This window comes from Pelophylax lessonae (assembly GCF_965119305.1).
Source record: "Pelophylax lessonae genome assembly, chromosome: 9".
In the NCBI taxonomy this organism is placed as follows: Eukaryota; Metazoa; Chordata; class Amphibia; order Anura; family Ranidae; genus Pelophylax; species Pelophylax lessonae.
The window spans coordinates 126558526-126582849 of NC_138776.1; the positions used below are offsets into that span (position 1 = coordinate 126558526).

At 37.4% G+C, this 24324-nt stretch overlaps 1 protein-coding gene and 1 long non-coding RNA gene across 2 annotated transcripts in view; one reads left to right on the forward strand and one right to left on the reverse strand.

Annotated features, from left to right (window-relative positions):
- Positions 1 to 24324, reverse strand: part of LOC309563237 — a 566624-nt gene that overhangs the window by 122891 nt on the left and 419409 nt on the right. The gene's annotated exons all lie outside the window — the stretch shown is intronic.
- Positions 1650 to 20888, forward strand: LOC309564554 (interferon-induced protein with tetratricopeptide repeats 1-like). Its single transcript, XM_082269200.1, has 2 exons — positions 1650 to 1697; positions 19268 to 20888. The coding sequence occupies exons 1-2, from the start codon at positions 1693 to 1695 to the stop codon at positions 20520 to 20522; spliced, it is 1260 nt and encodes a 419-aa protein (XP_082125326.1). The 5' UTR covers positions 1650 to 1692; the 3' UTR covers positions 20523 to 20888.

Genomic DNA, 24324 nt, shown 5'->3' on the forward strand with positions numbered 1-24324 from the left:
CACTGCACCCCACAAAGATTGTGTTCACTGCACCCCAAAATGATTTTGTTCACTGCACCCCACAAAGATTGTGTTCACTGCACCCCACAAAGATTGTGTTCACTGCACCCCAAAAGGATTTTGTTCACTGCACCCCACAAATATTGTGTTCACTGCACCCCACAAAGATTGTGTTCACTGCACCCCAAAAGGATTTTGTTCACTGCACCCCACAAAGATTGTGTTCACTGCACCCCACAAAGATTGTGTTCACTGCACCCCAAAAGGATTTTGTTCACTGCACCCCACAAAGATTGTGTTCACTGCACCCCAAAATTATTTTGTTCACTGCACCCCAAAAAGATTGTGTTCACTGCACCCACAAAGATTGTGTTCACTGCACCGCAAAAGGATTTTGTTCACTGCACCCCACAAAGATTGTGTTCACTGTACCCCACAAAGATTGTGTTCACTGCACCCCACAAAGATTGTGTTCACTGCACCCCAAAAGGATTGTGTTCACTGCACCCCACAAAGATTGTGTTCACTGCACCCCACAAAGATTGTGTTCACTGCACCCTAAAAGGATTTTGTTCACTGCACCCCAGAAAGATTGTTATCACTGCACCCCACAAAGATTGTGTTCACTGCACCCCAAAAGGATTTCGTTCACTGCACCCCAAAAAGATTGTGTTCACTGCACCCCAAAAAGATTGTGTTCACTGAAGCCCACACACAGCAAAATGGATGTGGATCACTGACACCTGCCTATCTCCTATCCCACACCACACAGCAATATCGATTGTAGTTTGTAGAACACACTTTCCCTAAAATTCAGCAGACTCTATCAATAACAGGATTGAGAAGAGATCGTAGATCAGGACTAAGTGCAGACCCCACCCCACACAGCAATATCGATTGTAGTTTGTAGAACACACTTTCCCTAAAATTCAGCAGACTCTATCCCTAAAATGCCTACAACTCGCCCTGCCTAAAACACTCCGACCTGTCCCTCAATTCTATCCGGACACAAATGTTTTTTTCCTGCCTGTCTGTCCCTAATCAGCAGCCAGCACGTTGATGTGTGCTCTCTCCCTGATCTAAGCAGCAGAATAACGCCGTAGCGGCCCTGCCTCGAACTTATAAAGACTTGGTCACATGCTTCAGACGGCCAATCACAGCTACTGATACATTTGCAGGCATGGCTGGGATGGCTTAGGCACACCAGTTAAACGCTTGTTGATTGGCTGTTGAAAGCCTGCAATGAAAAGCGCGCCAAAGCATGCAAAACCCGGAAATAAAACAACCGAACACGGATTTTTACCCGAATATACAGTAAAGTGTCCGTGTCCGTGTTCGGGTAAAAAAAATCCAATTATTCGGTACGAACACGAATAATACAGTCCGTGTTCGCTCAACACTAGTTATTTTCACATGTACCCAGATTTTCTATGATTACATTTTCTCAGCAGTCCCCTTACTGATTCCCTCTTCCCCCCCCAGGCCTGATAGTAGCTGCTTGGGCTGCTCTGGCTGTTTGCCCAAGTAATTTCTCTGCAAGCACCAAGTTTCAGTTTCCATTCTTTGTTTTACTATCATAGAACATGGTCACGTGGTATGAATCTATTTTTATATAGAGGATCTCATCAAACAGGAACATCAAGATGCTCCAGATAACGGCATAGGAAATACACTTGAAGACAACAACGCAGAATGAGGTAAATAAACTATTATCATTTAAAGTGCCAGCAGTGACCAGACAACTTTAGCTTTAAATATATCTTCTAACTGTCTCTATGTACCTATTCACATTCTTTGCTAAGATACACATGTTGTGTTTTTTTTTTTCATTTATTTTTCTGTGACCTTTTTTGTGACTTTATATTTTATTGAATACTATACAATATATAGATGTGTTTAGGTTTGCATACTACTGTTATATAGCCACTACATAATGTCCCTTTATTTCTTATTCTCCTGCATTATAAGACAATAGATTGTTCTGGCTCTACTATATGCATGCATTAAAAATTCACCTTTTTATACATTACACCCAGATTTAGAGCTACATTTTGTTGAGGAGTATATGTCTGGGGGTCAAGTGATAAAATGGTCTTTTCTGTGTGCTTTTCTGCTGCAAGAGGATACTATCAAGAATATATATGTCTGTGTGTGATGAGCTCAGCTATGTGGAATGATTAGAGGAACCAAATTTATTCTCTCTTGAGAAGAGGATATTAAGGGGGGATATGATCAACATGTATAAGTAGATAAGGGGTCCATATAGTGAACTTGGTGTTGAGTTATTCACTTCTGTACCAGAAGGATTTGCCCCCTAATGACCAGGCCATTTTTTGCAATTTGGCACTGCATGACTTTAACGACTTTAAGACCGGAGGATTTTCCCGCTTAACGTCTAGACCACTTTTTTCAACTTGGCACTGCGTAACTTTAACTGAAAATTACGCGGTCATGCAATGCTGTACCCAAACAAAATTTATGTCCTTTCTTCCCACAAACAGAGCTTTCATTTGGTGGTATTTGATCACCTCTGCGCTTTTTCATTTTGGCGATATTAATAAAAAAAGAGCAAAAATGTTCTACTTTGACAGTTAAAAAATATCTAATATATTCAATGTTTGTATGTAGGGAGTGAAGGCATGTGCTGGTCTACACACAGAAAGGGTGCAGTCCAAGCATCAGGCCTGGGGGTTTAAATGTGCCACATATACTAACAAAAGAAATTATTTTCACACTTCCAAACCATGTAAAAGGTAACAAATATGATTTTATTAGGTTTATGTTGACAACAATAGGAAATGTAAAAGTTAAATGTGGTACAGCAATCATAAATACATATTATTACATTACATAAAGCCCCAAAGTGTCCGGGCTATATAGATAGAATGAAGAGCTGGAACTACGCGTTTCGCATGAGATGCTTCCTCAGGTTCCAGCAAGGTAGAAATAACAATATGTTCTATGAAATAAGCAACATATACATTAATTTATAAATAAACAAAGATATATGTTAATATTATTCATATGGAATATATAGAATTTTAAGAGTAAAGAAAATTGCCAACTTTACACTGTTTGGATCTTATCAATATATTAAGAATTATTTATCTCTATAAGATTAAAAAATATTTTATTCCTTTATTCTGACCAGTCTTATATCAATGAATATTTATTTCATATTTTCTAAGCTCTATATTCTAGAAAGAAACTCAATTAATGTTGTTTCTTTAGTTAGTATACTCAAAATAATAAAAGAAAAAGAGGAAAAATAGAATAAAAGTAAGAGGAAGGGAGAGAGAAAAGAAAAAGAGAGAGAGAAAGAAAAAGGGGGGGAGGGGTACCTATTAGCATATATAGTAATCCATCGGAGAAACTTAAGGGGGGGCATATTAGCCATATCCCCGGTCACCCCTGGATGGGAAGTCCGGGGCGTCCTGGGGAAAGGGCCAGACAGGAAGAGAGATGAAATACAGATATTGTAGAAAACTGATTTGTAGATGTTTTTCACACGATAATGTATATAAATGGCAAAGATAGCTTACCTATATACTTTTATTAGCGTTGGTTCTTACTGAATATATAGATCTCAATCAGCTGACTAAAGATCTATCCTTCCACATAGCATTAGAGTGAGTGGGGGGGGGGGGGGAGGGAAAAGGAGAGGGGCAAGTTTTGGAAAAAACGGAAATAACAAGGATGTTTCATTAAAAACCTAAAAATAAAGAGACAATTATACTAACATTAATTATTTCTTAATTTAACAAACAATGTGTAAATAAATAGAGAGGATAAAATATCCAGTATGTTGACAAGTGAAAATATAAAAAGGGAAAGGGTTACTAAAGAAACTAGGCAGTGTTACAGAATTCCAAAATAGTATGTCAGGGAACAGTGCTGCTTATAAGTAAAGGAGTAGTGATATAAGTACAGAATGTGCATAATAGAGGAAAAAGGAAAAGAAAGGTGATTAAAAAGTGCTTAAAAGTGTGAAAGTGTTAATGAGGGTACATGCTTGAAAATGATTTTTTTTTTTTTTTTTTAATTTGTTTTTTAAAAGACCAATTGTTTAAAGAGAGACTTACCCAAAGAAGCTGAGATGAAATATATCAGATAGATATATATATATATATCAGGGTATAGATGAATTACCCAAGGAAATAGTGAATATAGTGTATTTAAAAGATATAATATATCACCGGGATATAGACTTGGAAGGATATGACCATATCTCTCAATAGCGCTGTATGGGGATGCTTATGACTAAGAAGTCAATTGTAGACATCCAATCTAAAGGAAACAAAGGGTTTTGTATAGAAAGATTTATCAATTTTGTTCATAAATGGAGCAAAGAAGGTCAAACAAGACCAAAAATAGAATTTCTACAGTTTTTTTCTTTTTTTCCAAAGAGGAATGGACTAGAAAGTGTATTTAAAATTCATAAGTTATTACCTGGTTCCATCAGCGTTCAATGAGAGAGTATGTCAATCGTAGAGTATAAAGGTTTGCAGGTAAGTATAGTCCCGTATGTTACGCTGGCCATATTTATTTGCACATTTGTTTGGTAGTTAAATAGAGGTCAGTTTGGCGCCAATTTCAGCCCTCTTACGTCTCCCGCCCCCCACGTCCGCCCGTCAATTGTCCAGAACGGACTTGCGGGAGGACGTTCCTGTGTATCCGACGCTTGCGTCAACTTCCGGTCATGTGGACCAGAAGTGACGGTAGCGCTCCACCTATAGTGTCAGCAGAGATGGTACCTTCAAGGAGTAAGCAGCGAGCCATCAAGTTCAAAGATTGTATAAGAACCGATTTAGCAGATCGCTCCAAGGGCGGCATTCGGCTGCACTATATGCATAAAATTTAAAAGATTTGTCACAGGAAACAGCAAAAAACAATTAAAGTTTCTAAAGAATAATCCGAGGGAAGCCAGTTTCTCATTTGATCATCCATTGTTTTCCAAAGAGAAAATGTATCTGTAATAGATCATTTATTATTATTAAAGAGATTATATATATATATAAAATAGATGTTATAAAAATTCAAAGGCAGAATAATATGTTTAATTCACTAGTATTAAATTAATTTATATATCTTTTAACCTCTCAAAGGTATATTCATTAATGCATTTAATACTCTGTTGTTTGTAAATATTATGCATAGAAGAGCCTTTGTATCTTAAGATTTCAGGAAGTATAGGGTGGATTTGAAGGATAACAGGACAAAAGGTACCCCGATAGTTAATTATATGCAAAATAGGAAAAAAAGGAAAAAAAAAAGGAGGAAAAAAAAAAAAAAACGGGGAAGGGATGGGAAGAAGGGGAAGGGAAAAAGGGGGAAGGAAAGGGAGAGAGGGATAACTTTTTATCCCCAGGAGCATCATGACCGACGAGCCAGGGCAGGAAGTGGAAGAAATAGGATGGGGTTTAATCCATCTACCGTTATAGGTGGTTAGCCTCTCAAAGTTACCCCATAAAGACAGGGACAATGCTATTTTTCCAAGAACGGCGCGTAGCTCAGATGATCGTTTAGGCCTGGGGGACTACAGGCCTCTAGATTGAAAATCCAGCGAGATTCTCTTTGAAGAATAACATTGTCGAAGGGTCCTCCCCTGGGGCCTGGGTGGACCCTTTCTAGGGCAAAAAAACTAAATTTGGGCCGTTTATATCTGTGTACATAGGCGATGTGACGAGCTATGGGGCTTTCAAGATCCCCTCCTTTTATGTATGTCACGTGGTCTTTAATGCGTTCCCAAAAATGACGTTTAGTTTTGCCTACATAAAAGGCTGGGCATTCGCATTTCCACAAATAAACAACACCAATTGTCTCACATGTGACAAAATGTCTTGATATGAAGATTTTTCCATTTGGTAGTTTCTGTTGCGTTTTAGTGGCTATGAATTGGCAGTATGTGCAGGAACGACATGGAAACGTCCCATGTGGTAATTTTGCACATGGGTCCTTTTTTTTATTTCTCTCATAGTGGCTAACTGTAACTAAGTCACCAACCGATTTATTCCTCCTAAATATAAGGTTAGGTTTGGTTTGTACAAAGTGATTTAGAACCTTGTCTTCTGTTAGTAAATGCCAGTGTTTTTTTACAATTTTTTTCACCTGGTCCGTTTGGGAACAAAATTTAGTTATTATCCTAGTTTTATTTGGAATTGGAGTGGGCTCTCCTTGGAATAACAGGAGATCCCGGGGGCTGTCTCTTGCTTTTTTGTATGCCCTTTTTGTACTTTTTTTGCTATAACCCCTATTGAGAAATCTTGTTTGAAGTTGTTTGGCCTCTTGTTCAAAAGTTGTATTCTGTGAACAATTCCGTTTTATTCTGTAGTATTGGCCTTTAGGGATTCCTTCAATGACGTGTTTGGGGTGACTGCTGTTAGCGTGCAGTAAGGAATTAGTCGCTGTAGGTTTCCTATAGAGAGTTGTAGCAATTGTATCGTTGGAATCTCTATAGATCTCCAAGTCTAAGAACGGAATTTTGTATTTATCGAAGGTGTATGTGAAATGCAAATTGAAAGTGTTAGTATTTAGCATTTCTGTGAAGGCCTTGAGTTTGTCAAGGGGACCCGACCACAGAACAAAAATATCATCGATATAACGTTTCCAGATTTCAATATATTCCATGTATGGTAGAAGGTGCTCTTGAGAGAACAACCATCGTTCCCACCCCCCCAGGTACAGGTTAGCGTAGGATGGGGCACATTTACTAACAGAAGACAAGGTTCTAAATCACTTTGTACAAACCAAACCTAACCTTATATTTAGGAGGAATAAATCGGTTGGTGACTTAGTTACAGTTAGCCACTATGAGAGAAATAAAAAAAAGGACCCATGTGCAAAATTACCACATGGGACGTTTCCATGTCGTTCCTGCACATACTGCCAATTCATAGCCACTAAAACGCAACAGAAACTACCAAATGGAAAAATCTTCATATCAAGACATTTTGTCACATGTGAGACAATTGGTGTTGTTTATTTGTGGAAATGCGAATGCCCAGCCTTTTATGTAGGCAAAACTAAACGTCATTTTTGGGAACGCATTAAAGACCACGTAACATACATAAAAGGAGGGGATCTTGAAAGCCCCATAGCTCGTCACATCGCCTATGTACACAGATATAAACGGCCCAAATTTAGTTTTTTTGCCCTAGAAAGGGTCCACCCAGGCCCCAGGGGAGGACCCTTCGACAATGTTATTCTTCAAAGAGAATCTCGCTGGATTTTCAATCTAGAGGCCTGTAGTCCCCCAGGCCTAAACGATCATCTGAGCTACGCGCCGTTCTTGGAAAAATAGCATTGTCCCTGTCTTTATGGGGTAACTTTGAGAGGCTAACCACCTATAACGGTAGATGGATTAAACCCCATCCTATTTCTTCCACTTCCTGCCCTGGCTCGTCGGTCATGATGCTCCTGGGGATAAAAAGTTATCCCTCTCTCCCTTTCCTTCCCCCTTTTTCCCTTCCCCTTCTTCCCATCCCTTCCCCGTTTTTTTTTTTTTTCCTCCTTTTTTTTTTCCTTTTTTTTCCTATTTTGCATATAATTAACTATCGGGGTACCTTTTGTCCTGTTATCCTTCAAATCCACCCTATACTTCCTGAAATCTTAAGATACAAAGGCTCTTCTATGCATAATATTTACAAACAACAGAGTATTAAATGCATTAATGAATATACCTTTGAGAGGTTAAAAGATATATAAATTAATTTAATACTAGTGAATTAAACATATTATTCTGCCTTTGAATTTTTATAACATCTATTTTATATATATATATATATATAATCTCTTTAATAATAATAAATGATCTATTACAGATACATTTTCTCTTTGGAAAACAATGGATGATCAAATGAGAAACTGGCTTCCCTCGGATTATTCTTTAGAAACTTTAATTGTTTTTTGCTGTTTCCTGTGACAAATCTTTTAAATTTTATGCATATAGTGCAGCCGAATGCCGCCCTTGGAGCGATCTGCTAAATCGGTTCTTATACAATCTTTGAACTTGATGACTCGCTGCTTACTCCTTGAAGGTACCATCTCTGCTGACACTATAGGTGGAGCGCTACCGTCACTTCCGGTCCACATGACCGGAAGTTGACGCAAGCGTCGGATACACAGGAACGTCCTCCCGCAAGTCCGTTCTGGACAATTGAAGGGCGGACGTGGGGGGCGGGAGACGTAAGAGGGCTGAAATTGGCGCCAAACTGACCTCTATTTAACTACCAAACAAATGTGCAAATAAATATGGCCAGCGTAACATACGGGACTATACTTACCTGCAAACCTTTATACTCTACGATTGACATACTCTCTCATTGAACGCTGATGGAACCAGGTAATAACTTATGAATTTTAAATACACTTTCTAGTCCATTCCTCTTTGGAAAAAAAGAAAAAAACTGTAGAAATTCTATTTTTGGTCTTGTTTGACCTTCTTTGCTCCATTTATGAACAAAATTGATAAATCTTTCTATACAAAACCCTTTGTTTCCTTTAGATTGGATGTCTACAATTGACTTCTTAGTCATAAGCATCCCCATACAGCGCTATTGAGAGATATGGTCATATCCTTCCAAGTCTATATCCCGGTGATATATTATATCTTTTAAATACACTATATTCACTATTTCCTTGGGTAATTCATCTATACCCTGATATATATATATATCTATCTGATATATTTCATCTCAGCTTCTTTGGGTAAGTCTCTCTTTAAACAATTGGTTTTTTAAAAAACAAATTATAAAAAAAAAAAAAAAAAAAAAAAAAAAAAATAAATAATTTTCAAGCATGTACCCTCATTAACACTTTCACACTTTTAAGCACTTTTTAATCACCTTTCTTTTCCTTTTTCCTCTATTATGCACATTCTGTACTTATATCACTACTCCTTTACTTATAAGCAGCACTGTTCCCTGACATACTATTTTGGAATTCTGTAACACTGCCTAGTTTCTTTAGTAACCCTTTCCCTTTTTATATTTTCACTTGTCAACATACTGGATATTTTATCCTCTCTATTTATTTACACATTGTTTGTTAAATTAAGAAATAATTAATGTTAGTATAATTGTCTCTTTATTTTTAGGTTTTTAATGAAACATCCTTGTTATTTCCGTTTTTTCCAAAACTTGCCCCTTCCCCCCCCCCCCACTCACTCTAATGCTATGTGGAAGGATAGATCTTTAGTCAGCTGATTGAGATCTATATATTCAGTAAGAACCAACGCTAATAAAAGTATATAGGTAAGCTATCTTTGCCATTTATATACATTATCGTGTGAAAAACATCTACAAATCAGTTTTCTACAATATCTGTATTTCATCTCTCTTCCTGTCTGGCCCTTTCCCCAGGACGCCCCGGACTTCCCATCCAGGGGTGACCGGGGATATGGCTAATATGCCCCCCCTTAAGTTTCTCCGATGGATTACTATATATGCTAATAGGTACCCCTCCCCCCTTTTTCTTTCTCTCTCTCTTTTTCTTTTCTCTCTCCCTTCCTCTTACTTTTATTCTATTTTTCCTCTTTTTCTTTTATTATTTTGAGTATACTAACTAAAGAAACAACATTAATTGAGTTTCTTTCTAGAATATAGAGCTTAGAAAATATGAAATAAATATTCATTGATATAAGACTGGTCAGAATAAAGGAATAAAATATTTTTTAATCTTATAGAGATAAATAATTCTTGATATATTGATAAGATCCAAACAGTGTAAAGTTGGCAATTTTCTTTACTCTTAAAATTCTATATATTCCATATGAATAATATTAACATATATCTTTGTTTATTTATAAATTAATGTATATGTTGCTTATTTCATAGAACATATTGTTATTTCTACCTTGCTGGAACCTGAGGAAGCATCTCATGCGAAACGCGTAGTTCCAGCTCTTCATTCTATCTATATAGCCCGGACACTTTGGGGCTTTATGTAATGTAATAATATGTATTTATGATTGCTGTACCACATTTAACTTTTACATTTCCTATTGTTGTCAACATAAACCTAATAAAATCATATTTGTTACCTTTTACATGGTTTGGAAGTGTGAAAATAATTTCTTTTGTTAGTATATGTGGCACATTTAAACCCCCAGGCCTGATGCTTGGACTGCACCCTTTCTGTGTGTAGACCAGCACATGCCTTCACTCCCTACATACAATTTTTGTTCTTCTTGGGGGAGGTGCCAATAGACGATTATTTAAATAACCACTGTGTCCCCCACCACAATTCCTTCCAGTTTCCTTAGGGAGTCAATTTCCCATTTGTATTTGGGTGGAGACGGTGGTCTAAAGTTTTTCACACTTTCAGACTTTTGAAATCCTGTTTGTTAAACTAACTGTCATATATATAGGTATAGTTTTAAATAGAATTTTCTCCCTTGGCAGGGATGCGATACTAATAATCGCCCTTTCCAACTAGGGACAATTGAGTTTAGCACTAATATGAAATGTTCGAAATTCTTATTATTGAAATACTTATGTATATTTTAAACTCTCTATTTGTTTTCTAAACTTTCGCTTTTCACCTTTTTCTATACGCTACTCGAAGTGCAGGTCCTTACTTTTTCCTCATTCCTCCCCCTTCCCTTTCCTTCTTCTTCCCCTCCCCCTCCCTTCCCTCTCCTTCCAACCCTCCCCCCCTCCCCCCTTTTTTTTTTTTTTTTTCTTTTTTCTTCTCTCCCTTCTTCTTCTCCCTAGGATCATCATGGCTGACTACCTGGGCAATATGTGGTCCAACTATATGCTACAAATTCAAACAGAAATCAGAGGCTCCAACAAAGAAGATTCTGAGATTTCACAAATTACAAATCGCCTGAAACAGCTATTAATTCGTAAGACTACCTTTTTCTGGCATGCTACTTATTTTTCTCAATACATTCAGTCAAAAGTCGTTCCTTTTGGCCTTAGAATTCAGATCTTCCCTACGATCCACTCTATTTCTTCAGAAATGAGAGGTAGATGGGAGGATAGTCTAACAAGATGCTCGATCGAAATGATGCAAATATTAAAAGAATATTATGAGGCTGAAGCTCTAATTTTAGACAAGGAAATTGTTGAGATTGTTAATCAGTTAGCAGTTTTCCAGAACAAACCGATATTCAAGGAAAAAAATTTAGAAATTAAAAATGCAGTGGAAAAACACAGCGGCGAGATCATCAAGAGAAAAGACAAAAAAATGGATAGAGACCAACAAGCATTTAGATCAGGCAGAGCCTTCAAATGGGATAAAAATTCCAACAGATATAATAGACCTAGAACCTTTAATCCCCAAGCTCAAGAAGATGGCAACTGGTCAGATTCCTCTGCCGCATCTTCAACCTCATCCAACCTTTGGAACACTCGTTACGATCCACGTTCCGAGAAGACCACTAAAAGTAGAATTGATAAAAGGAAAGATGAGGCTAGAGATTCTTATAATGACCCAAAAACTTCTAATCAAACCACACACACCGCAAAAGCCCCTAGATTGGCATCTAATATGGCAACACTAGCAACCAACAATACAAAAGATATAAATGGCACCCCTCTACCCAATACACAAGGGGCAGTAGGAGGAGCCATTCCTAAAAGTCATTCCACAAAACCACATGACAGTGCTTTTTTAGAGCAAATGACACTAGGACTACTAGGTCCAATAAAAATCGCACAACCAGAGGAGAACACCAAAAACTAGACAAAGACACCCTACAGGTGATCAATATATCTGGAATAGAACTCAAAACTGAGGAAATCAAAGTATTGGAATTAGGACTCAACTTTTGTCCATCCAATGATCTTGATAAATTCGAGTTCATTAAAGATATGAATCTCTTTGCACGGAAACTAAATTTCAGAAACTTAATAGAAGGACCAGATCTAAAGAAAAAAGAGGCCCCAATGGAAGGCCTCTTATCTAATTGGCGGGACTGGACAAAAAAAGACTATAAGGCCTTAAAAATCCTCACCGAACTAGAGGACGAATCAGGTCCCTCTTTGGATGGACCCTCCACCTCTGAATCAGCAGAGATTGTTAAAACTAAGCAGAATACATTACAATCTTTCAAACAAAAATCAAAAAGATTTCCAAGTCAAACTCATCCAAAAGTAGACTTATTTGTGCACTTAGTAACTAGAGACATAAAACAAATGAAACCTCAACAAAAGACTAAAAATCTTTCTGAAACCGAATACCAGGCTTTAAAAGATCTTCAGACGAGAAATGATATTATTATCAAGGCAGCCGACAAAGGCGGCAATGTAGTTATTTTAAACGATACACAATATACAGAAATGTGTATGGATATTCTCAACAATCAAGCCTGGTATTCGAGAGTAAGCTGTCTCGAATTACAGAAAAATCAAAGACAATTCACACAACTTATCAATCAATATTTCCAATGGGGTATCATTACTAAAGAACTAGCTGACTTCCTTATCATTAAGGAACCGACCACCCCTACCTTCTATGCATTGCCAAAAATGCATAAGGGTAAAACGAATCCCCCCGGACGCCCCATTGTGTCCGGTATTAATAGTCTGACACAAAATGCTAGCTCGTACATAGACGCTTATCTACGTCCACACGTAGAAGCATTACCATCATACCTTAAGGATACGATGCACATGCTACTAACAATCGAAGGGATCCAAATAGGCAAAGACACACTCCTAGTCTCCATAGATGTCGAATCCTTGTATTCAAATATACCCCATGTATTAGGGGTTGAAACAGTGGAGACCTTTCTTGACGAAAGGGGACTCGACCACAGACGTTTGAATAAATTTATTTTAGATTTATTATTTTTCATTCTCACACATAATGTATTTGTCTTTGATGGGTCCCACTACCTCCAGGTACAGGGAGTAGCGATGGGGACTAAATGTGCCCCATCCTACGCTAACCTGTACCTGGGGGGGTGGGAACGATGGTTGTTCTCTCAAGAGCACCTTCTACCATACATGGAATATATTGAAATCTGGAAACGTTATATCGATGATATTTTTGTTCTGTGGTCAGGTCCCCTTGACAAACTCAAGGCCTTCACAGAAATGCTAAATACTAACACCTTCAATTTGCATTTCACATACACCTTCGATAAATACAAAATTCCGTTCTTAGACTTGGAGATCTATAGAGATTCCAACGATACAATTGCTACAACTCTCTATAGGAAACCTACAGCGACTAATTCCTTACTGCACGCTAACAGCAGTCACCCCAAACACGTCATTGAAGGAATCCCTAAAGGCCAATACTACAGAATAAAACGGAATTGTTCACAGAATACAACTTTTGAACAAGAGGCCAAACAACTTCAAACAAGATTTCTCAATAGGGGTTATAGCAAAAAAAGTACAAAAAGGGCATACAAAAAAGCAAGAGACAGCCCCCGGGATCTCCTGTTATTCCAAGGAGAGCCCACTCCAATTCCAAATAAAACTAGGATAATAACTAAATTTTGTTCCCAAACGGACCAGGTGAAAAAAATTGTAAAAAAACACTGGCATTTACTAACAGAAGACAAGGTTCTAAATCACTTTGTACAAACCAAACCTAACCTTATATTTAGGAGGAATAAATCGGTTGGTGACTTAGTTACAGTTAGCCACTATGAGAGAAATAAAAAAAAGGACCCATGTGCAAAATTACCACATGGGACGTTTCCATGTCGTTCCTGCACATACTGCCAATTCATAGCCACTAAAACGCAACAGAAACTACCAAATGGAAAAATCTTCATATCAAGACATTTTGTCACATGTGAGACAATTGGTGTTGTTTATTTGTGGAAATGCGAATGCCCAGCCTTTTATGTAGGCAAAACTAAACGTCATTTTTGGGAACGCATTAAAGACCACGTGACATACATAAAAGGAGGGGATCTTGAAAGCCCCATAGCTCGTCACATCGCCTATGTACACAGATATAAACGGCCCAAATTTAGTTTTTTTGCCCTAGAAAGGGTCCACCCAGGCCCCAGGGGAGGACCCTTCGACAATGTTATTCTTCAAAGAGAATCTCGCTGGATTTTCAATCTAGAGGCCTGTAGTCCCCCAGGCCTAAACGTTCATCTGAGCTACGCGCCGTTCTTGGAAAAATAGCATTGTCCCTGTCTTTATGGGGTAACTTTGAGAGGCTAACCACCTATAACGGTAGATGGATTAAACCCCATCCTATTTCTTCCACTTCCTGCCCTGGCTCGTCGGTCATGATGCTCCTGGGGATAAAAAGTTATCCCTCTCTCCCTTTCCTTCCCCCTTTTTCCCTTCCCCTTCTTCCCATCCCTTCCCCGTTTTTTTTTTTTTTTTCCTCCTTTTTTTTTTCCTTTTTTTTCCTATTTTGCATATAATTAACTATCGGGGTACCTTTTGTCCTGTTATCCTTCAAATCCACCCTATACTTCCTGAAATCTTAAGATACAAAGGCTCTTCTATGCATAATATTTACAAACAACAGAGTATTAAATGCATTAATGAATATACCTTTGAGAGGTTAAAAGATATATAAATTAATTTAATACTAGTGAATTAAACATATTATTCTGCCTTTGAATTTTTATAACATCTATTTTATATATATATATAATCTCTTTAATAATAATAAATGATCTATTACAGATACATTTTCTCTTTGGAAAACAATGGATGATCAAATGAGAAACTGGCTTCCCTCGGATTATTCTTTAGAAACTTTAATTGTTTTTTGCTGTTTCCTGTGACAAATCTTTTAAATTTTATGCATATAGTGCAGCCGAATGCCGCCCTTGGAGCGATCTGCTAAATCGGTTCTTATACAATCTTTGAACTTGATGGCTCGCTGCTTACTCCTTGAAGGTACCATCTCTGCTGACACTATAGGTGGAGCGCTACCGTCACTTCCGGTCCACATGACCGGAAGTTGACGCAAGCGTCGGATACACAGGAACGTCCTCCCGCAAGTCCGTTCTGGACAATTGACGGGCGGACGTGGGGGGCGGGAGACGTAAGAGGGCTGAAATTGGCGCCAAACTGACCTCTATTTAACTACCAAACAAATGTGCAAATAAATATGGCCAGCGTAACATACGGGACTATACTTACCTGCAAACCTTTATACTCTACGATTGACATACTCTCTCATTGAACTCTGATGGAACCAGGTAATAACTTATGAATTTTAAATACACTTTCTAGTCCATTCCTCTTTGGAAAAAAAGAAAAAAACTGTAGAAATTCTATTTTTGGTCTTGTTTGACCTTCTTTGCTCCATTTATGAACAAAATTGATAAATCTTTCTATACAAAACCCTTTGTTTCCTTTAGATTGGATGTCTACAATTGACTTCTTAGTCATAAGCATCCCCATACAGCGCTATTGAGAGATATGGTCATATCCTTCCAAGTCTATATCCCGGTGATATATTATATCTTTTAAATACACTATATTCACTATTTCCTTGGGTAATTCATCTATACCCTGATATATATATATATCTATCTGATATATTTCATCTCAGCTTCTTTGGGTAAGTCTCTCTTTAAACAATTGGTCTTTTAAAAAACAAATTATAAAAAAAAAAAAAAAAAAAAAAAAAAAAATCATTTTCAAGCATGTACCCTCATTAACACTTTCACACTTTTAAGCACTTTTTAATCACCTTTCTTTTCCTTTTTCCTCTATTATGCACATTCTGTACTTATATCACTACTCCTTTACTTATAAGCAGCACTGTTCCCTGACATACTATTTTGGAATTCTGTAACACTGCCTAGTTTCTTTAGTAACCCTTTCCCTTTTTATATTTTCACTTGTCAACATACTGGATATTTTATCCTCTCTATTTATTTACACATTGTTTGTTAAATTAAGAAATAATTAATGTTAGTATAATTGTCTCTTTATTTTTAGGTTTTTAATGAAACATCCTTGTTATTTCCGTTTTTTCCAAAACTTGCCCCTCCCCCCCCCCCACTCACTCTAATGCTATGTGGAAGGATAGATCTTTAGTCAGCTGATTGAGATCTATATATTCAGTAAGAACCAACGCTAATAAAAGTATATAGGTAAGCTATCTTTGCCATTTATATACATTATCGTGTGAAAAACATCTACAAATCAGTTTTCTACAATATCTGTATTTCATCTCTCTTCCTGTCTGGCCCTTTCCCCAGGACGCCCCGGACTTCCCATCCAGGGGTGACCGGGGATATGGCTAATATGCCCCCCCTTAAGTTTCTCCGATGGATTACTATATATGCTAATAGGTACCCCTCCCCCCCTTTTTCTTTCTCTCTCTCTTTTTCTTTTCTCTCTCCCTTCCTCTTACTTTTATTCTATTTTTCCTCTTTTTCTTTTATTATTTTGAGTATACTAACTAAAGAAACAACATTAATTGAGTTTCTTTCTAGAATATAGAGCTTAGAAAATATGAAATAAATATTCATTGATATAAGACTGGTCAGAATAAAGGAATAAAATATTTTTTAATCTTATAGAGATAAATAATTCTTGATATATTGATAAGATCCAAACAGTGTAAAGTTGGCAATTTTCTTTACTCTTAAAATTCTATATATTCCATATGAATAATATTAACATATATCTTTGTTTATTTATAAATTAATGTATATGTTGCTTATTTCATAGAACATATTGTTATTTCTACCTTGCTGGAACCTGAGGAAGCATCTCATGCGAAACGCGTAGTTCCAGCTCTTCATTCTATCTATATAGCCCGGACACTTTGGGGCTTTATGTAATGTAATAATATGTATTTATGATTGCTGTACCACATTTAACTTTTACATTTCCTATTGTTGTCAACATAAACCTAATAAAATCATATTTGTTACCTTTTACATGGTTTGGAAGTGTGAAAATAATTTCTTTTGTTAGTATATGTGGCACATTTAAACCCCCAGGCCTGATGCTTGGACTGCACCCTTTCTGTGTGTAGACCAGCACATGCCTTCACTCCCTACATACAATTTTTGTTCTTCTTGGGGGAGGTGCCAATAGACGATTATTTAAATAACCACTGTGTCCCCCACCACAATTCCTTCCATATTCAATGTTTCTCATATATGTAGGCCAAAAGGTATTTAGCTACATGTCTTTGACCAAAAAATTATCAATGAGCATATTTTTATTGGTTTGCGCAAAAGTTATAGCGTCTACAAACTATGGTCTAAATACTGGAATTTACGCAGCTTTAATTTCTGACTGCCTATCTCAATTCTTGAAGTGCTAAAATGGCAGGGCAGTACAACCCCCTCCCCCCAAATTACCACTTTTTGGAAAGTAGACATCCTAAGGAATGTAGTGAGAGGCATGTTGAGCTCATTGAATATTTAATTTTTTTGTCACAGTTGTTTGAAAAACGACTTAAAAAAAAAAACATTTTTTTTTACAAAAAGTTGTCATTGAAATGATATATTGCTCACGTATGCCATGGGCATATGTGTAATTACACCCCAAAATATATTCTGCTGCTTCTCCTGAGTACAGGGATACCACATGTGTGAGACTTTTTGGGAGCCTAGCTGTGTACGTGACCCCGATAACCAATCACCATCTTCAGAATTTCAAAGGGCGCAAATTTCTCATTGCACTTTCTCACTGCCTATCACGGTTTTGGAGGCCCTGAAATGTCAAGATAGCACAAAATCCCCCCCAAATGACCCCATTTTGGAAAGTAGAAACCCCAAGCTATTTGCTGAGAGGCATGGTGAGTCCATGGAATAATTTATATTTTGCCACAAGTTTTGGGAAAATTAAATTGTTTTTTTTCATTTTTTTTTTAACACAAAGTTGTCACTAAAATATAAATAGCTCACACATGACATGGGTTTATATGGAATGACACCCCAAAATACATTTTGCTGCTTCTCCTGAGTACAGGGATACCACATGTTTGAGACTTTTTGGGAGCCTAGCTGTGTACGGGCCCCTGAAAACCAATCACCGCCTTCAGGTTTTCTAATGGCGTAAATTGTGCATTTCACCTCCGCACTACCTGTCACAGTTTCAGAGGCCCTGAAATTTCAAGATAGCACAACCCCCCCCCCCCCCAAATTACCCCATTTTGCAAAGTGGACACTCCAAGCTATTTGCTGAGAGGCATGGTGAGTCCATGGAATATTTTATATTTTGCCACAAGTTCCGGAAAAATTATTTATTTATTTTTTTTTTTTTAACACAAAGTTGTCACTAAATGATATATTGCTCACACATGCCATGGTAATATGTGAAATGACACCCCAAAATACATTCTGCTGCTTCTCCTGAGTATGGGGATACCCTATGTGTGAGACTTTTTTGCAGTCTAGCCGAGGTCTTAACGTGGAGTTCGATCTAAACTGTTTTATTTCTGACGGTTAGTATTATTTGTATTTGCATTTTTGTTTTTGTTTTATATTTATTTTTATTTTCATATATATTTATTTTTATTTTTTAATTTTTATATTTATTTGTATTATTTTTACTTTTATTTTTATTTTAAATAATTTCATTAAATTATTAACTTACTGAACAAATCTAAATCGAGACAAAAAAAAAATGTTCTGTTGTGCACATCTCTAGTTAAATGTACCAGCAGATTTAGATACACTAATTGAAGCCAAACTCCAGTTCACATTTTATAATCATTTACAGAAAAAAAACAATTTCTCCTTTTGGGATAAAGGTTTTACATAAAAAAGGCTGACAATTGTAGTATTGTCAGTATTAAATTGTATGTTTCATCCCTGTAAACAAAGTCTGCAAGAGAGCTTGTTAGTTTGAAAAAACAACAGACTTACTGGCTGGATCACCAGATGAAAAAAAGAAGAAAGCCTAAAAAAGAAAACAAATGCAGCCATCATATCTAAGAATTGGTAAACTGGAGCGAAGACTATCCTCCTCACAGACAGCTAAAGTGATAATTTATGTCAGCGATTACTAAGAGACAGAAATTCTTCATTGCTCCACCCCTAGCAAACTCAAGAAGAGCCCTAGGGTTTCATAGAACACTGGTTTAGAAAGGACACACAAGAGATTAGTAGGCTGCTGTGGACCGTAACACAGTACTTACTTCAAATACTAATACAGTAAATGATGTGCATTTTTTTACTCACTTTCTGAAATGCTTGTTAGTGTATATTCAAGTAATCCCAAACATTAACATGTTTTTAGATTGAACAATCAGCCATACATGTGGCCCTCATATAATAATTATTATAATCCTGAGGCATGACTTTAATTAATAAAATATTACTCTTTTTAATGCATGGTTTTCTTTATGTCTAACTTTTCAGTGACAACTTAGAGAAATCCTTGATGGATCGTCTACTGAAACTTCAATGCCATTTTACTTGGAATCTGCTTGGAGAAGATGTAGACATTGATAATGTGGAAGAAAGGATAAATGACCAGATTGTGTTTTTGCCCGATGCACTCAAACACAGGATGTATAACCTCCTGGCTTACCTAAAGTATCTTAAAGGAGACCATGAGGAAGCCATTCTCCACCTCCAAAAAGCTGAGGCACAGATCCAAGAATCCAGGATATCAGAAGACACGGATGTTAGGAGAACTGTCATGTATGGTAACTTTGCCTGGGTTTTCTACCACCAGAACCAGTTTATCCACAGTTTAACCTATGCAGAACAGGCAGAGACCATTTTAAAGCAATATGAGTCTTCTCCAAAGAAAAACACTCTTCTGTTAGATATTTATGGTGAACAAGGTTGGACTTACTTATCCTTTATAGGAAAATACTATCAACAGGCTGCCGAGTGCTTTAACAAAGCTCTAGAACTTGACCCTGAAGATCCAAAATTGAATTCAGGCTATGCCATGGCTGTGTATAGAATGGAAGGTTTCAGATGCAGCAGCGACCCAGAACACAAATCTTTACCACTCTTGGAACGAGCTGTTAGATTAAATCCCAGAGATACAGTGCTGAAGGTTCTCCTTGCTTTGAAATGTCTAGATGTGAAGAACTATAATCAAGGAACTATGTTAATAGAACAAGCTCTACAAGAACAACCAGAATCTCCATATGTTCTTCGATATGTGGCAACATTTTACAAAAGAAATACACAGACAGATCAAGCTATTGCAATGTTTAAAAAAGTACTCAGTTTAACTCCTACCTCCTGTCCTGTTCATTATCAGCTTGCCAAATGCTACAAAAGTTTGATAAGAAAGCCCACCTATTACAATAAGCAGCAAAACGCTGAAGCCATTAAAAATGCAATATTTCACTCAGAAAAGGCTGTCGAGCTAAACAGGTCGTCTGTGGGACCTCACATTTTTTTGGCCAGTGTATACATGAAAGCTAATGAACACCAAAAGGCAAAAGAAGAATTTGACAAAACTCTGACCATGAATGATATCTGGCCTGAACAGAAACAAGAGCTCCATTTCAACTGGGCACAATATTTAATGCATTCCAGAAAATCTGAGTCTGAAGCAATAAGGCATTATAAGGAAGTGATAAAGATACAAAGTCCATCATGGTTTAGAGAAATTGCCATAAAGGAACTGCAAAGATTTGCTGAGCCATGATTGTCCAAAATTCAATGGATGCCACTGGACATGCTGTGCTTGGGTACATCCACCAGCAATGAGGACAGGGCATCACAGCAATGAAGTACATCAACAAAGCCCTTCTACTGGAGCCAGATAACCAGGAGTACTTAGAAGCTTGTTCTGCTTTGCAAGCCACATTATCATGACATAATACTGTTCTATAAAATTAGAATACGAGAATGTACTAACTGCTTTAAGCTATAATAGTCATTATTCAAACTGATCTTAACTGCTCTGAATATTGAAATGTAATTCTGCTTATGATTACTATACTTTGTATTGATTTTTGCAAGACCCTATTGCATAAATCTGGTGAGAATAACTAACAATGATTTACAACAAAAAAAAATATTAGTGTAATTCTTGTAAAGTTATAATGATTTAATCTTTCTAGGAATTAAATATGTAAGAAATAATTGTTGATCCTTTTTATGAAACAGTGAAGGGAAAAAAGTGATTGATAATGCCCTCCGATAATCCGATCCTATTTCTCCGTTCCAAAATTACTAGAGGAAGGACCACTGGATTATGGATTCAGGCCAGTTTTTAAGTAGTTTAACCACTTCTGGACTGGAAGGATTTGCCCCCTTAATGACCAGGCCATTTTTTTCAATTCGGCACTGCGTTAGTTTAACGGACAATTGCGCAATCGTACGATGCTCTACCTAAATAAAATTGATGTCATTATTTCCCTACAAATTGAGCTTTCTTTTGGTGGTGTTTGATCACCTGTGCAATTTTTTTTTTTTTTTTTTGCGCTATAAACAAAAAAGGAGCGACCATTCTAAAAAAAAAAAACAATATTTCTCACTTTCTGCTATTTAACATTCCCAAAAAAAAAATTAAAATCAAATGTTTCATCCTTTTAGGCCAATTTGTATTCTGCTACATATTTTTGGTAAAAAAAAATCCCAATAAGCGTATTTTGACTGGTTTGCGCAAAAGTTATCGCGTCTGCAAACTAGGGGAAAGATTAATGTCATTTTTATTATTTTTTTTTAACTAGTAATGGCGGCAATCTGAGATTATTAGCAGGACTGCGACATTGCTGCAGACAGATCGGACCCCAACTGAATTTGACACTTTTGGGGGGACCGATGAAATTACTACAATAATCACTGCTAAAAATATGCACTGTTACTGTAATAATGACATTGGCAGGGAAGGGGTTAACCCATGGGGTGATCAAAGGGTTAAGTGTGAGCCTGGGGGAGTGTTTTCTAACTGTATGGGGGAGGGACTTGTGAAATGAACAAAGAGACCTGTGATCCTATATAGGAGAATTACAGGCGCTCTGTGATCATTTCAGAGAGAAGAACGGTCAGCTGTGTTTACAACAGCTGACCGTTGTTCTCTCTCAGCGGGGAACGATCGTGGGTGCCCAGGTACAGGTACGGCAATTCGCGCAGCCGAGCCAGCCTGCCACAGTATATATGAGGTGGGTGGTCGGCAAGTGGTTAAAGTGACACTGTCACCTTGCCCATGCAGGGCAAAGTGACAATTTGGCAAATTAATAAGTTGAGCATGTTTACTTTTTAAAGTGAATTTTCACTTATCTTAGTGAATGAGATGAAGCTGTTCTGATTTCAATTATCCAATCACATGCAAGCAAAAATTATTTTTTTTCTCTTGCATATGGTTGGGTACTTTTTACAAAGTAAACTTTTGCCATATTCACTAAGCTAAGTAAAAATTCCCTTTGAAAAGAGAAAATTAAATTTGCACAATTGACATGCTCTACTCCTTTAGCAAACCGGCCACAGCGTCTCTGCCAAGGGCCCCCTGACTTACTCACCTTGCCAACGTTCACATGACTGCGGAAGTAATGTGACCACTCCCCCTAGTCACAGACACTGGTGATTGTAGTGTTGGCTGTGATAAAGGACACATTAGCAACATACTAATAATCATGTAACCAAAATCTCTTTAGAATAATAATAATAATGTGCTTGCCTTTAAGGATTTAGTGCACTTTGATACCTATTGATTGTTATGTGGTGTTCTGGCTTTCATTATGTTGTAAAATTTTAACATTTAGTGATAATAAAAAAGGCTGTTACACAATAAAAAAAAGAAATCAACAAATCATTTAGATAAATGAAAAAGTCCTCTGAATTTCTTTGTGTTAATTAAAACAGTGATTGCATTACAAGGTTATCTTGAATTAAAACTATGGGCAAAACTTTTTTTTATTTTAAATAGGGTAAAGGAGGGTTATAACCCCTGTCAAGATTTTTTTTTTCACCATCTCTGTCCAATTTTGGAGATTTGTCTTCACTTCCTGTCCCATAGCCAAACAGGAAGTGAGAGGAAATTCCTGCAAATTAAGGGAATCCCTTAGGACCCCCAGGTCACCAGAACTAATGTCACTATTGGAAGATTTCCCCTCTAATACTTCTCTGGAGACATTTCAAAATTTGGGATTTTCTTTCCATTACATTAGTAATGGAAGTGTACATTACACTTCCAAAAGTAAGCATTACTGTGGAGGAGCAAAATAGTGAAGTCAAGCTTGCATAAAACGCACAAAGAATGCACAGTGCACGCCCCCTCACTATATTGTAGATAACAACAATTATAGATGTGTGATCAGACATAATAATAATAATGTTAATAACAATAGCAGTATATCCATATAAAAGTGTCCATATCTGCAAGCTTGAAGCTAAGGAATTCACTGATAGCCAGTGAGCCAGGATGGGCTATAACACCTTGTATAGGGTCAAATAGTGGCCCGGTAGTATGTATAAAGCTGGCAGGAAAACTAGGAAAACTCCAATTAGTAGTAAAACAACCATTTTAATTGCAAACACAATATCCACTTATGCATATAATAAGCTGTATGTTAATGGGTCGGGACCCTGTGCAAAAGGGTAAGTAATTAATTAATCAGGCTGCTGTTGTGTTGATGGTTATATTAACTAATCTAATAGTGTGTAGTGACTACAGCGCTGCTCTAATAAAGTGTATTCAAATAATGAGCAAAATATTCATAAGTCCATAAAAATTAGAAAAGTCCATGAACTTTAGGTTGGTCTTGCTTCAATGTGAATCAAAAGTGGTGTGTTCCCCTCCTATGTGTCCCCACTCACCAGCTGTCAGAGGTGTACCTAGAGGGTCTAGCACCCTTGGCGAGGAGTTGTATCGGCGCCCCCCCCCCCCCCCCCATAAAAAAGTAGAAAATTTAAATTTGTCTTTCTTGTTCAGATCAATTTTAATTATTTTCTACATTTTTAAAAGGTGATGTTCCTATATTCGTTCTCTACTATGTACAGGGAAACTAAAGAAACATATGTACCAAAAAAACGTATACAAGGGAATTGAAAGTTTCTCAGGTGTCCCTTTTTGGCCCAGTATAGAGCTCTCTATTTGGGAAACATTGTGCCAGATGTGAACAGCAAGAGAGAGAGAGGGGGGGGGGGGAGTTGGCACAGAGAGAGAGGAGAGGGGGGGGGGGGTTGACGGAGAGAGGAGGTTTGACAGAGAGAGAGGGTTTGACAGAGAGAGAGAGAGGGGGTTTGACAGAAAGAGAGAGAGGGGGATTTAAGAGAGAGAGAGAGAGAGAGAGTAGAGGGGGTTTGACAGAGAGAGAGGAGAAAGGGAGTTTGACAGAGAGAGAGAGGGGGTTTGACAGAGAGAGAGAGGGGGGCTTTGACAGAGAGAGAGAGAGAGAGAGACAGAGAGGGGGTTTGACAGAGAGAGAGAGAAGAGGGGGTTTGACAGAGAGAGAGGGGGGGTTTGACAGAGAGAGAGAGGGGGGGGGGTTGAGAGAGAGAGG